Source organism: Oryzias latipes, chromosome 17 (genome assembly GCF_053564925.1).
Source record: "Oryzias latipes strain Hd-rR chromosome 17, Olatipes_Hd-rR_3.1".
In the NCBI taxonomy this organism is placed as follows: domain Eukaryota; kingdom Metazoa; phylum Chordata; class Actinopteri; order Beloniformes; family Adrianichthyidae; genus Oryzias; species Oryzias latipes.
In genome coordinates this window covers 33,478,310-33,490,718 of record NC_136253.1, presented here as the reverse complement: position 1 = coordinate 33,490,718, position 12,409 = coordinate 33,478,310, and the positions used below count along the sequence as shown (strand labels likewise).

General features: G+C 41.0%; 2 protein-coding genes across 3 annotated transcripts; one reads left to right on the top strand and one right to left on the bottom strand.

The window, feature by feature from the left end:
• Positions 1–961: 961 nt before the first annotated feature.
• Positions 962–2,704, bottom strand: ift22 (intraflagellar transport 22 homolog (Chlamydomonas)). The gene is made up of 5 exons (XM_023964941.2): positions 2,502–2,704; positions 1,843–1,925; positions 1,628–1,711; positions 1,313–1,515; positions 962–1,228 (listed from the first exon to the last, which is right to left on the bottom strand). Exons 1-5 carry the CDS (start codon positions 2,538–2,540, stop codon positions 1,080–1,082), a joined length of 558 nt encoding a protein of 185 aa, XP_023820709.1. The 5' UTR covers positions 2,541–2,704; the 3' UTR covers positions 962–1,079.
• A 131-nt stretch (positions 2,705–2,835) lies between these two features.
• Positions 2,836–11,982, top strand: LOC101158139 (outer dense fiber protein 2). 2 transcript variants are annotated; one of them, XM_011487037.4, is made up of 17 exons: positions 2,836–2,945; positions 3,335–3,497; positions 3,577–3,688; positions 3,786–3,911; positions 3,995–4,069; positions 4,187–4,258; positions 4,327–4,443; positions 4,537–4,722; positions 4,796–4,905; positions 5,550–5,685; positions 6,416–6,526; positions 8,055–8,159; positions 8,424–8,582; positions 9,714–9,814; positions 9,885–10,047; positions 10,174–10,299; positions 10,392–11,982. In XM_011487037.4, the coding sequence occupies exons 2-17, from the start codon at positions 3,343–3,345 to the stop codon at positions 10,563–10,565; spliced, it is 2,028 nt and encodes a 675-aa protein (XP_011485339.1). In that variant the 5' UTR covers positions 2,836–2,945; positions 3,335–3,342; the 3' UTR covers positions 10,566–11,982. The 2 variants fall into 2 exon arrangements, with proteins under 2 accessions (XP_011485339.1, XP_004079546.1); XM_004079498.5 differs by lacking the exon at positions 8,424–8,582.
• Positions 11,983–12,409: the final 427 nt, after the last annotated feature.

The window sequence follows — 12,409 nt, the reverse complement described above, 5'->3', positions numbered from 1 at the left end:
CTCATTTAGCCCTTTTTCCCTTCTTGTTTGTGTGGAACTCCTTGATTTTGATACAATTTTTGAATGGACTGGTAATTTACTACTTTCTAGTGATGTTATTGTATGTTTTTTCTTATTTTTCGAATACCTCTTTTTGCGGCTTACCTGGATACAATTTTCAATAAGGCGGGAGTTGTTGCCTTATTCCCTAGAATGCTCAGCTTTGTAAATAAAAATGCATCAGATATCAAGCTTATGAAAGTCTGGGAAAGATGAACTTGTAGCAGACAGAGGAAAGTTTCAATCCAGCAGAGATTATCCGGAATTTATTCAGCAGTTGTTTTTGCGGAAAGCTTCACACTGGGAGGCGATGAAAGTGAGGATGTGTGCAAAGTGACAGGCAGCGGTAAAGTATTCGGCCCGTACAGTAAAGTCACTTTCTCAGGGTCAGAAGTGTAGAAATGAACTTTCCCTTTTTGGTTATGAGGGCTGCTGCATGGTGAGTCAGAGGCCTGTGACTAATGATTCAGTCATCCACAGAGCGACGTGCACAAACATGAACCGCCACCCTCAACATTTCACTCACCTCACTTTTATCAACTTCAAACATTATTCCTGAAAATAGTCAAAGAACGGAACATTAAAATGTCAACATTTGACAGTTTACCTCCAAATGCTGATGCTTATCTGAACGTGGAGTTAAAACAAACAAAATGAATTTGTCTGCAATGTAAAATACTCCAACTTAAAAAGAAGATGAATTTTTGAAAGTCTATAAAACATTTTTGGTTGTTGTTTTGTGGTCTTTATTTTCCAACAGATTTATTTGTGAGGTTGTTTCTAAGAACAAAATTCAAAGCACTTTCAGAAACATGATCATAGCAAATTAAAAGCTGATTTTGTTTTACTTTGGTAAAGCAAAAGAAGATATTTAAAAGAGGCACATGTGAAAATCAACACAACTGTCAGAGAAAACGCCAACTGAAGACTTTAAACATTTTATTGGGTAACCTATTGGCAGTGATATATATGATGCATACTGTACAGCAAAGATCAAAAAGGTACGTTTTTAAAATACGTCATGTTGTTTAATGTTTCTGCTATGAAATGATGGACATCTCCTCGCGTTCCCGACTTTCCGATATTGCCCTCACAACATCTCCCAGGTATCTGCAGAAAGCCGCCCTCACATCTTCTGGTTCCTCTTCTAGGTTGGAGTGAATCAGCTGCAGTTTTCCCAGATTTGATGCTGCGTCAACAAGAGCGACTCTGTTAGCTCTATTATGTCACTGTACGTCACACGATGGTTTCTGAAGGCCTTCAGCAACGTTACCTAAAGGCAGCCGTCCCTTTTCTGCTTCACTGCCCGGCTTATGGTGTGCTATGAGTAAACTCTGAGCGTCCTGCAAACCCTGGGAGGAGACGAACACTGAGTGCCAAGTCTCGATTTCTTTGAGATGAGATGGAACGTCAGGATTGAAGGTGATCACCACACCGCTGCAGTCTTTCATGAGTGCAGGCCAGCACGACTCAAACCTACATTGAAAGAAAAAAAAATACTGCTAATACTTCAAGATGGAAAGAATGAAGATGGCATTTACTAAAAGATCTATCTAAAGGCCTCTTAAAGTTGAGCAAAACAGCTCACCTGAAATCCCCTGAACAGTCCCAGAGTTCAACCTCACATGTTTTGTCACCACGGCTTTCCAGCTGGGATTCAAATTCCAGTATCCTGGAAACAGCAGAAAGAAGTGTTTTTTTTTTTTCATTTTATTTTAGGAAACTCATATTTCTAGACATATTTAGCTAAAATCTGTGTCGTGATTTTTTTTCTTTCTCTGGAAAACTTCAGAAAGTTCTTACCTGACTCCCTGAGTGGGTCTGTACTCGCCGTAAAGGTTTTCTGTTGTGTTGGAAAGAAAATTTGCCAAAGTGGTTTTCCCACTCTGAAAGAAAACAAGTCTCTTTAATCATTATGTGTGTGTGTGTGTGTGTGTGTGTGTGTGTGTGTGTGTGTGTGTGTGTGTGTGTGTGTGTGTGTGTGTGTATGTGTGTGTGTGTGTGGGTGTGTGTGTGTGTGTGTGGGTGTGTGTGTGTGTGGGTGTCCCTTGACCCTTAGCAAAAAGTAGTCTATTTAAGTGTACAAGTATTGTTAGTCAAAACTAAAAGTGAGGCAGTATACGTAATGTTTACTGTTTATACATCATTTATATATTGCAAAATTCTCCAATTAAGTCAGAATAAGTACTTAGTTGATATACTTCCTACACTATATGTACACAGTCTATAGTATATTTATTAGCTGTACTTGTACCTATACTCAAGTATATTTTAAATAAACTTCAAGTCTACTATTTGCTAAGAGGAAGATTAACATTATTTTGCAGACCATGGCTTGTTCAGCGTTTTGTTCAGCTGTTATTATGACATCAAACAAAGTTACTTACAACAAAAACGATTTGAAATCAAATAGATTGTCAATTATTGTGGAGACAGCACACAGAGCATCAGCATTCACTGACCTCTTTTGGACCGATAATGAGTATTTTTGCCTTGAACATTTTCCGTCACGAAATACTGCAGCTGAAACTCCGTCAGATTTCCTCCGTGTAGACGGTCAAATACGATATAGTTTGAGCTAAACATATAAGGATAAAATGTTCTTCGTATTTACGGACGGTTGCCTGAAACACACTGGAGCAACAAACTTCCGTGTCGTTTCTATGGTTTTAGCCCTACTTGCGTTCTCATTGGCTGATCAAAACTCCATTTAAATTTAGACCCGCCTTCTCTCGGTTTGAAGAACCAATCAGCAGTAGAAGAGTAAGGGGACGTCATTGCGTCACTTCAAAACCTACCAATCAGGTTCGAACGTCAAGAAGGCGTGTCGTGGGGGGGGGTGTAAGTTGTACAAACACAAAGCCAAACCGGGAGTAATGACCGTGTACTTAGTCTCGCAAATATAGGTAGGTTTGTAAAATTATTTATTATTACTAAAGCTTTTTCATTTATAAAAAAGAAAAAAAATACATTTTTTAAACGCGGTTGGTTTAATTTATTAAACAACCATTTGACCTCTTGTCTGTTGCTATGGAGTCCGCTTGTTTAGCTAGCTACTATCGGATTGTTTAGCTAGCCGTAGCATCACTCAGCTTCGTTTAGGTTTTAAACTCTTAACCTTTTTTATTTATATAGCCCGATATTACAACAATAGTCGTTTCAATGGGCTTCATCGGTAATTGTATAGTAAACATGAATCCATAAAGAATTCAATGGCTAAACTAAAACAGACTAGGTTAAACTGGGCATCCCTGCCCTTTAATCTTTTGCTTTACTTCTACACGCTGTTTGTCAGTGAGAGGGATGTCCCCGGAGGTCGAGCCCCTCGCTCCCCCGGTCGGGTTGAGCTCCGCCGGGGAGGATCTGACTTTGAGTCGCGGTGATCTTGACAGCAACCATGAGGCAGCGAGGACTGCGAGCCGGCGTCTCCAGGCGGAAGCAGAGCCCCAGACCAGCTGGTAAGGGTTTATTGTAAACAAATAAAGTCAGCAGCACTGTCTTGTAACTCAGTGGATGTTGTTCCCGTCTCCTCTGTAGTTCTGATGGAAAGACTTCCTTCCTGAAACTACTGATTGAAGCAGAAGCAGCTGCTAATTCTGCAGCAGTACAGCTGGTTTCCTTCAGACACGCAGAGGAAGACGGATTTGTGGTGGGTTTTCCTGCAGTTTCTGCCTCTTCACCAACCGTTTGACTTTAGTTTGAAAAATCCTCTTTCTCTGCACCGCCGATGGTCTCCGTTCCTCCAGGGTCCAGAATCTTCCACCAGGCGCCGAATGGCGAGACAGAGAGGACTTCTGCTGGAGAAGCTGGAAGATTTCAGACAAATGAACAAGTCGCTGCGACAAAAGCTGAAGCGTCTGCAAGCCACTGAGGTTGGGAGCAAAATTACGGTTATTGAAAATGTTCAGCTACTTTTCAGGATTTTCACTAAGACTGTTTTTTTCCCCCTCTAAAGGCTCACAGAATTGATGCAGAACAGCAGATGGACAATTTGACGAAGAAGATGACTCAGGCTGAAAGTGACAATGAGGTTATTATTTTCTTCAATTGTAACCAATAAAGTTGAAAAACCAGGTAAAGTGGTTAGGATGCATTTTATGGCGCAAAATGTTTACTCTGAGAAATGGTTTTATTTTGTTGGTTTTAGCGCTTGAAGAAAGATCTGAGCGAGATGGAGAAGAGGGTGGAGGAACTGATGAGTCTGCGGAGGGAGAAGCAGGTGAGCTCAGCGGGCCTTTTTCCAGCTCAGGACAGAATCACTTTCATTTCAAGTTCCCGTCTCAACAGGAGGAAATAAAAAGTGTGGTCCAGGTCACAAAGTCTGCAGATGCAGCTCAAGCTCACCTGCAGGCGCAGCTGCGCGCCAAGGAAGCCGAAAACCGCCGTCTGACCTCGCAGCTGCAGGTACAAATCTCCACTTCTGTGAACGTTTGGCTGTATTTGTGTCCAATAATTGTGGGGTTTTGAGGCTTCTTTTTTTCTTTTCTTCTTCTTCAGATTTTGGAGAGAACCGTAGTAGAACAGAAGCTGTTGATAAATGACCTGAGAGCTTCCATCAACTCGCTCGGTGAGAAAGCATCAAAGGACAGAGAATATCTCAAGAAGGCGACACGAGCCCAGAAACGGAGAGCTGAGAGGTTCGAAGCAGCCGTCGAGAAATGCTACGCACAACTCAAGGAAAAGGTATTTGACGGCAAAAGGCTTAACGCTGAGATGGACAAAATCCTGGACTGAGATGGAATCCCATTTGTTTCAGGAGGAGCAGCTGGCCAAAGCTCGGACGGAGAGAGACTCCAGGCGACAGCAGAAGGAGAAGACGACCAATGAGAAAGACAAGCTGCTAGCTCACGTCGACTTGCTGAAAAGGTTGCTTCTCAGTCACTCCTCCTCTGGAAAGACCCACTCCGATCATCCTTTCATTTCTTTTTAAAGCGTTCCCACTGGTCTTTTCCTTGGGATTATGCCGTTTTTCGCCAAAATCTTAAAAACCTGTGTCACTTCCTGAAGCATCGTTTCTGCAGAGCAGCAGGAGTTCATTAGAAATTCACCTCTCAGTTGTGGGTGGGGAGCATCCCCGTCCTCAATGCCCCTCCCCGTTGGCGAGAGCTCTCTGTTTACATGCTAGCCCCTCTCACCGATCAACCTAACATTAGCGGTGCAACAAAATGTCGAGCTGTATCGGAGCCGTCCAGCCCTCCAGATTCTATTTGTCTGCAAGAGGATGCATCAGAATGGAGCGCAGCACCCCCGACCGGCGTAGTTTGTACGTCACTAATACGTTTTTTTGTTCTTTTAACAGCATTTTGTCACACCAATTTGAAAAACGAAATACTCAGAAATTCCATTTTGAGCTTAATTTTCTGCATAAATGTCCTTCATCATCATAAAAATACCACAAGAACATGTTAAAAAAATACCCTTTTCTGCGGAGTGGGTCTTGAATGCAAATAAACTTCTGTGAAGATGTGAGACAGACGCCGTCAATTTTAATATTTTTTTTCCCTCCCAAGTGAAATTGCAGACCTGACAGTGAGGTTACAGAAAGCAAAAAACGACCAAAACGCCGCCAATGAAACCGCGAAGCGAAAAGCCGACAAAGTCACGGCCGACAACAACGACCTCCTCGCCAGTAATGCCGCACTCAAGGTATGACGGCCTAAACGACCTCCGCACAGCTCCGTGTAACAGCTGACCAAGAAAACGCCATGTTCTGTGATGTTTAAAACCAAAAAACAGAGCTCTGTTTTTAGACCCAGAAGGGATTTTCTGGAGAAAAGGAGATTTGATTTGATCGCACTGAGTGTGTTTTCTGTTTTAACACGAGGGCGCTTAAATGTTTATCATCCCACAGATGAGGTCGGCAATAAAACAGAAGTATGGGTCATTAAATTCCAAATATATGGTCCTAAAAGATTACACATTAGTTTATCTTCTTTCTGATTAGAGACTTGAAAACTCTTATTCTGTTGTCCGCATTTAACGTTGACTGAGCATTTTCTTCTGCACCTTCATAGAGGTGCAATAAAAGAACATAAACTAATCGACTGACAAGAGACAATTCAGTTCATGTTGCTTTAGAAGGGATTGACTTGAACTGTCACCTTTCTGTCTTTTTCTTTAGATTGATGGGCACAGAGAGGAGAACCCCTATTTGAGCCGTGTTGCCGTCACAATGTTTTATTAATGAGAATATTTTATGTTTACCTTTTTCTTATTTGTCTCCGCTAAATTGTTTAATGCAGACGATAAAGATGCATTAAACATATGCAGAGCGCCACACCGAAGCTACAAAAGAGTATGTTGACGCCCAGCCAGAAGTAAGAGGAGAGCATTTTTTCGCTGATTTGAAAGGAATCAGGTTTCCTTGTGATTACAGGCATGTGTGGCTCGGCTGGAGCAGCAGCTCGCTGATTGTGAAGCTGCCCTAGTGGAGGAAAAGGCCGTCTGTCAAGAGAAGAAGCTGGAGGCTGAGCAGTGCCAGCATCAGGTTGGTTTACTTGGTTCCGTCTTTGTTCAGAAAACACTCTAACAGCAGACTAGCACTCCTTTATTCTCAGAAAACACATTTTAATGTGCTCCTATGACTGTGGTTTGAAATGTTATGACAGAGCTGTGGGAATCGTTGATGTTCATCTCTTTTTTAAAAGACCCACTCCCATAAAAATGGTGTTTTCAACATGTGGCGCTTTTCTGATGATGGAGGACATATATGACGAAAATCAAGCTTAAAATAGCAACATTGAAATCACGCAAGAGCAGAGGAAAAAAAGATTGTATCTGTGATGTCACAAGCTCCCTGCTCCGCCCCTTTCTGATGCATCCACTGTCAGACAAACCAGTGTTTTTCAACCTTTTTTGAGCCATGGCACACTTTAACCTTGACAAAAATCCCGCGGCACACCAGCATCCAAAAACAAAATAAAAAGTAGAAAATCATAGTCTGTGTTGATCAACAGCCCCCCCGCAATCTCACATGCATTTTTGTGATAATTGTGGCAAAAAAAGCTGGAAGTTGCTGCTGATTTTTCTTTAAAAAAATGTAATAAAAGTTAAGTAAAAAGATTTTAAAAATCAGTTTGATGTGTTTGTTGCGGTTTCACAACGTTGAACAAGGACGACTCATTGTGTGCAGAGACGCTGTCATTTTAACCCAATGCATCATGGGAGATGTAGTACAAACAGCCAATGAACGCAGAAAGACTCGCGTCTCTGAGCTCTGAGACCCGCCAGCTCTGAGAAAACAATGAAGCTCATTGTTTTGTTCACTTGTTCCACGGTCTGAGACCGGATTCTGTGGAAAGCTACACCGCTAAAGACGAGCTTTAGCTGGTATTTTTGTTGGAACTGAGAGACTTTATGAGCAGAATCAGAACAAGGAAGTGAAGACTTTAACCACTTCTGATTGGTCAGACTGATGACATGTGATTAAGCCTCCAAGAATGATCGGTGGAGACAGTTAAAGGGGGGGGACTTTTCAGAAAATAGCTGACGCTGCGGCTAATTCGCGGTACCGTCATTCTTATCAAAATGTCTTTAATAGGATCAAATAAAAACAAAGAAAAAAGTATTTTATAATCTTTCATATTCTTAACTACTCAGTGTTTTATCAGGGCCTGTTTGGATGAACACAGAGCTGAAATCCTGGAGATGGAAAATGTTTTTAGATCAGTGAATGAGGGCAATTTCTCACGGCACACTGGTTGGAAAACACTGAGACAAACAGATCCATGAACGTCTTTGTTTTCCTGGTCTGAGCTGGAATCTGGATCTAAACTGGACGACTGGATAGATGAGATAAAGCTCGCCATTTTTGTTGCACAGGTATTAACAACTCCGAGGTGAACTCCTGATGTACTCCTGCCGCTCTGCAGAAACTATGTCCTAGAAATTCACACAGGGTTTTTGATTTTGGCCGAAATCAAAATGATTAATAATGGGAGGGCTTTAAAAATTGATCAAAAAATGATTGGAGTCGGTCTTTAACAAATGTTTAACTTTGTCTTTATTTTCTTTAGGCTGCAGAACTTCAAGCTGAACTTGAAAATCTCCGATTGCGATATGCAAATCTTTTAAGGGAGACCCACAAAACAAAGCATGGAACAGAGGCAGAAGTTGAAAAGGTAACAGTCCTAATAATAAAAAAAAAAAACATGACGTCACAGAACTGTGGCAGTTCTTATTGTAATCAGATTTCATGTGACGGTGTGATTACTGTTGATCCCATTATTCTGCATTCACCCTGACAACCTGAGTCTATCATTTGGAGCCGTGTACATCAGCTGGCATGAAGCTGATGCGCAGCTGCAGGCATCGCTTTGGGAGGTGCTTTAAATCTTCAGGTAACGCCATCTACCCCCCTCTGACTCCTCCCCCTGGGGGTCCAGGTGAGGCAGGAGCTGCAGGGCCGTGTGGAGGAGCTGAAGGCTTTCCCTGAACTGCTGGCTTCGTCCGAGCAGAGTCTCCTGGAGTGTCAGGAGAGCCTGCTGCACCTGGAGAAGAACTGCTCTGACAAGTCCCAGTTCGTTCAGAAACTTCACGTGAAGGTCTGTCGTCAGAGGATGTGCAGAAGACGCTTTCTTACATCCGAACACTAGGTGGCAGTACAAACGTGTTTGCTGTGTTCCTCACAGTTGTTGGTAAATGTAGACAATTCGGATTTTTTTTTTTCATGGATGTTCCGGTTTGTGGTTGTGTTGTGTGAGTTTGCATGTTCTTGAGTTTCTTGAAAACGTCAAATGGAAAGAAGAAAAAAACACGTTATTGCAACTAAAGAGGAAACTTTATGTATGTACTTCTAAATACTACACAGACTTGTTTGTCCCCCCAGGTAACTAAAAATGACAATGGTTGCTATGGAGATAAAACTAATAGAAAAGCCATCTTTTTTTTTAAATGATGTTTTTTCTTCAAGAATTTGTTGCATGTAGCTCCAAACCAGGGCGGCAAAGTGAGAAAAGTGTGGGAGGGGCATATAGCAGCCACTCAGGCAGTGAGGGCAGGTCAAAAGGGGGGGCAACAGGGGCAAGTTGCCCCAGTGGGCCATACATTGCTCCTCATGGTTTTAATTTTTAAATGTTTATTTGATAGGGGCATTTCACATTAAATACAATGTCTGCAAATGCACCAGATTGAGGGGAAAAAATATATATTTTGTATTATTATTATGGTATTATAAATAATATGTCTTTTAATAAAAGAATAGAAGATAAGAAGCCCCGTGTACACTTTGCTGTTTTAGATGCAACAGCTCACTAGAACTGTCAACATTTGATCTAAATGTGAACGGCGCTTTAAAAATGGCTGTAAAAATAACAAATAATAAAAATAATAATTTTTATTAAAAATCAAACAAAAGGAAAAAAATAAGTTTTGCTCAACAGGAAACTGTATTTTCTTGTCAAATATCAGACGGTTTCTGATGGTCCATTTGCTAATTAGTTGATTTTTTTTTGGAGCTCTCAGAGAAGAATTCTCATAAATAGTCACCTAAAGAGCCACAGCGCTCCCTAAAAACCTTTATGCCACAGAAGCATGAAGATGTTTCACATTCTGTCACCTCACTGCACGGTGATTTAAAAAAAAAAGGCTTCAGATAAATCTGGATCTGTGATGGAAACCTCAGGAGACAGTCAGATATCATGGTAGAGTTGAGTCTTTTGCTTTCATGTTCACAGATGGAGAGTCAAGCGAAGCAGCTGAGGTCGTCTGCAGAGATGACAGAGTCCGTTCTTCTCACCAATTCCCACCTGCAAGAGAAAGGACAGGCTTTGCAGAAGTGAGGAGCAAAGTCAGCGGAACGTTAGTCTGGATAAAACCCGGAGTTCACCGTGAGGTTGTCTCTGCAGACAGATGGACAGACTCCAGCAAGAGAACCTGGAGCTGGTACGAAGGCTGGCGTATCAGGAAGAAGCTCTGAGTTACAGCAAAGGCCAGCTGGACCAACGCTCGTCAGAGTGTCAGACTTTGAACCGGCAGCTGGAGGCGGCTCTGTCAGACGTGAGGCAGCAGGTACGCCTGAGAAGAGAGGCATCCGCCATGTTGTTCCAGCTGTTAATCCAGCAGAACCATCTAAACCTGAAAGTAAAACTTTAAAAGTGACGTTCTCACACGAGTGTCTAACATGTTCAACAACAGGTGAACGCGGTAAAAACTCTGGCTGCTTCTCGAGAGGAGGCCCTTCAGACTAAAATCCTGGAACTGGAAGCGGAGAAGAGCAGAAGGGACAACGAGCTGAGGCTTCTTCATCAGAGCAAGCTAGCTGTGAGCATCACCTACTACATCACTAAATGATTGTACGACTCTGTGTCTGAATGACAGGGCTGTGTTTCTGTGGTTTTGCTGTCCTTCTGCAGTCAGAGAGACAGTTTCAGGTGCGTCTGAAGGACCTGCAGCTCAGCCTGGACCAATCAGAGAGCCACAAACGCAGCATCCAGAACTACGTGGACTTCCTGAAGAACTCCTACAAGACCATGTTTGATGAAGGGCTGCAGGCAACCACTTTTGGATCCCTGCACTTTTTAGACTGATAAAGGTTTGCATTTTTGAATCCCAGACACATTTTATGCCCTATATGATATGAAATCAGAAGCCAGGTTTAACCTGTGGGGATGTCATCTTTGGACATAAACTGCTGTCATAGAAAATTTGATTTCTGTTTTATTAAAACGTTTTATTGCCGATAAATGTTTGCAGTTTTGGCAAACTTGGTGCTATTGTTGTTTTTTTTCTTGAGCCATTTGCACAAATGTAAACCTTTACCAAGAACAGATTTCTAATTTATTATTATTTTCTTTTTCTAAAAATTAGTAAAAATAATTTAGAATTCTGTGACATGTCTTATTATTACTGAACGGATCGTTTTTTTTTGTTTTTTTTTATGTTTAGGATGTTGTTTTTTTTTATGGGTAAAAGGTAAACTTGTTTTGTCAAACTTTACACACATTTTCAATCATTTCCTCGATAAGGTGTAAACTCTTTTACTGGGAAGTACTAACTCTGATTTAAACGTAAATGTGAAGTCGACAGAAATGACATTTGTTCAACGGAACCAAAAAAGCACGTAGAGATGATCCTGCAAAGGTTCAAACAGGAATAAAACTGGAATTATGGATTCCTGAAGGGACTGATGAACGCAAATGTTCATCAAACAGGATGGATTTACATCAATATGTGATGCAGGACTACAGCACCTATTCTATCAGACAATGCTTAATGTAAAACATTTACAGTTTACCTGCAGAAAACACTGATAAACCTTAAACATTTCACATTTGAAAAAACTACTCATCATTTTCTAGTTAAAGTACTTTAAGATTTAAAAAAAAAAAGTTCAATCTGAATTGTTTTTCTCTCCTGGCTCCAGCTCAGAGGCCTCACAAGAATAAAAGCCATGAATAACCACGCATCAGCTTTTTGAGTCTTTGTGTTTTAGAGGATTGTCTGACTTTTGACCAGCGGCGCGTTTTGAACATTCCAGTCGTAAACTCTGTCGTCGTGATCATACAGGAGGTTCAGCGTGTGCCAGATGCTTGGGCGTCTTCTCATTCTCAGCTGGATTGATGGAAAGTTAAACGTTTAGTTGATATTCAGTCCTTCAGGCTGCAATCAAATGTTTGTAAAGAACCTCTGTTGTTCAAATGTATTCATGCTGGTAAAGTTGAGGAGTTTTTCTGTGTCTTGTGTTTTTTGAAATAAACGCAGAGCAGCACTGCAGTGATTTTTCTTGTTTTGTATTTTTGCTGCATTCTTCAGAGCGTGAAATGATATTATGCTTTAATGTGTGTCAGAACCCCATTTTTACCTTCCTCTCAGGTTCTGTTGACCACTAAGGAAGCTTGAATGTATTGACAATGTGGAGTTTATTGTAATATAGTTAGAAGCTTTAAAAGAAAAAAATAATTTTTCTTAGTTCTTTTAATAAATTCAACATTTTTGCACCAGAAATGTACGGTGTTGTCCATTTTATTATCTTAAACAATACATTTCCTTGTTTTATTCAATATCTTTTCCTTGATCGTTTAAGTTTTATTAGATTGATTTGATGTTGGCTCTTGCAGGACAGTCTGAGGATGCTGCAGATTCTGATTTGCATCTTGTGAGTTAAAGTAGAAAATGTTTCTGTATTTTTGTTATGCAGCATTTTATCTTTTTTGACTAAATGCTTCTGGGTGCACTCACCAACCGCACAGCAGCAGTAAAAACCTTCAGTCATTTCAGCTTTTCTGATCATTGTAAAAAAAGAATTGTTTTTCCAAAGTAAACATTTCATATTTAGTATTTGGATTTCGTTAGAATATTAACACAAAAAGGTAAACAACATTTCAATCCAGGATGTTTTCTCTGAGGTGAGAAGACAAACCACTACACCACC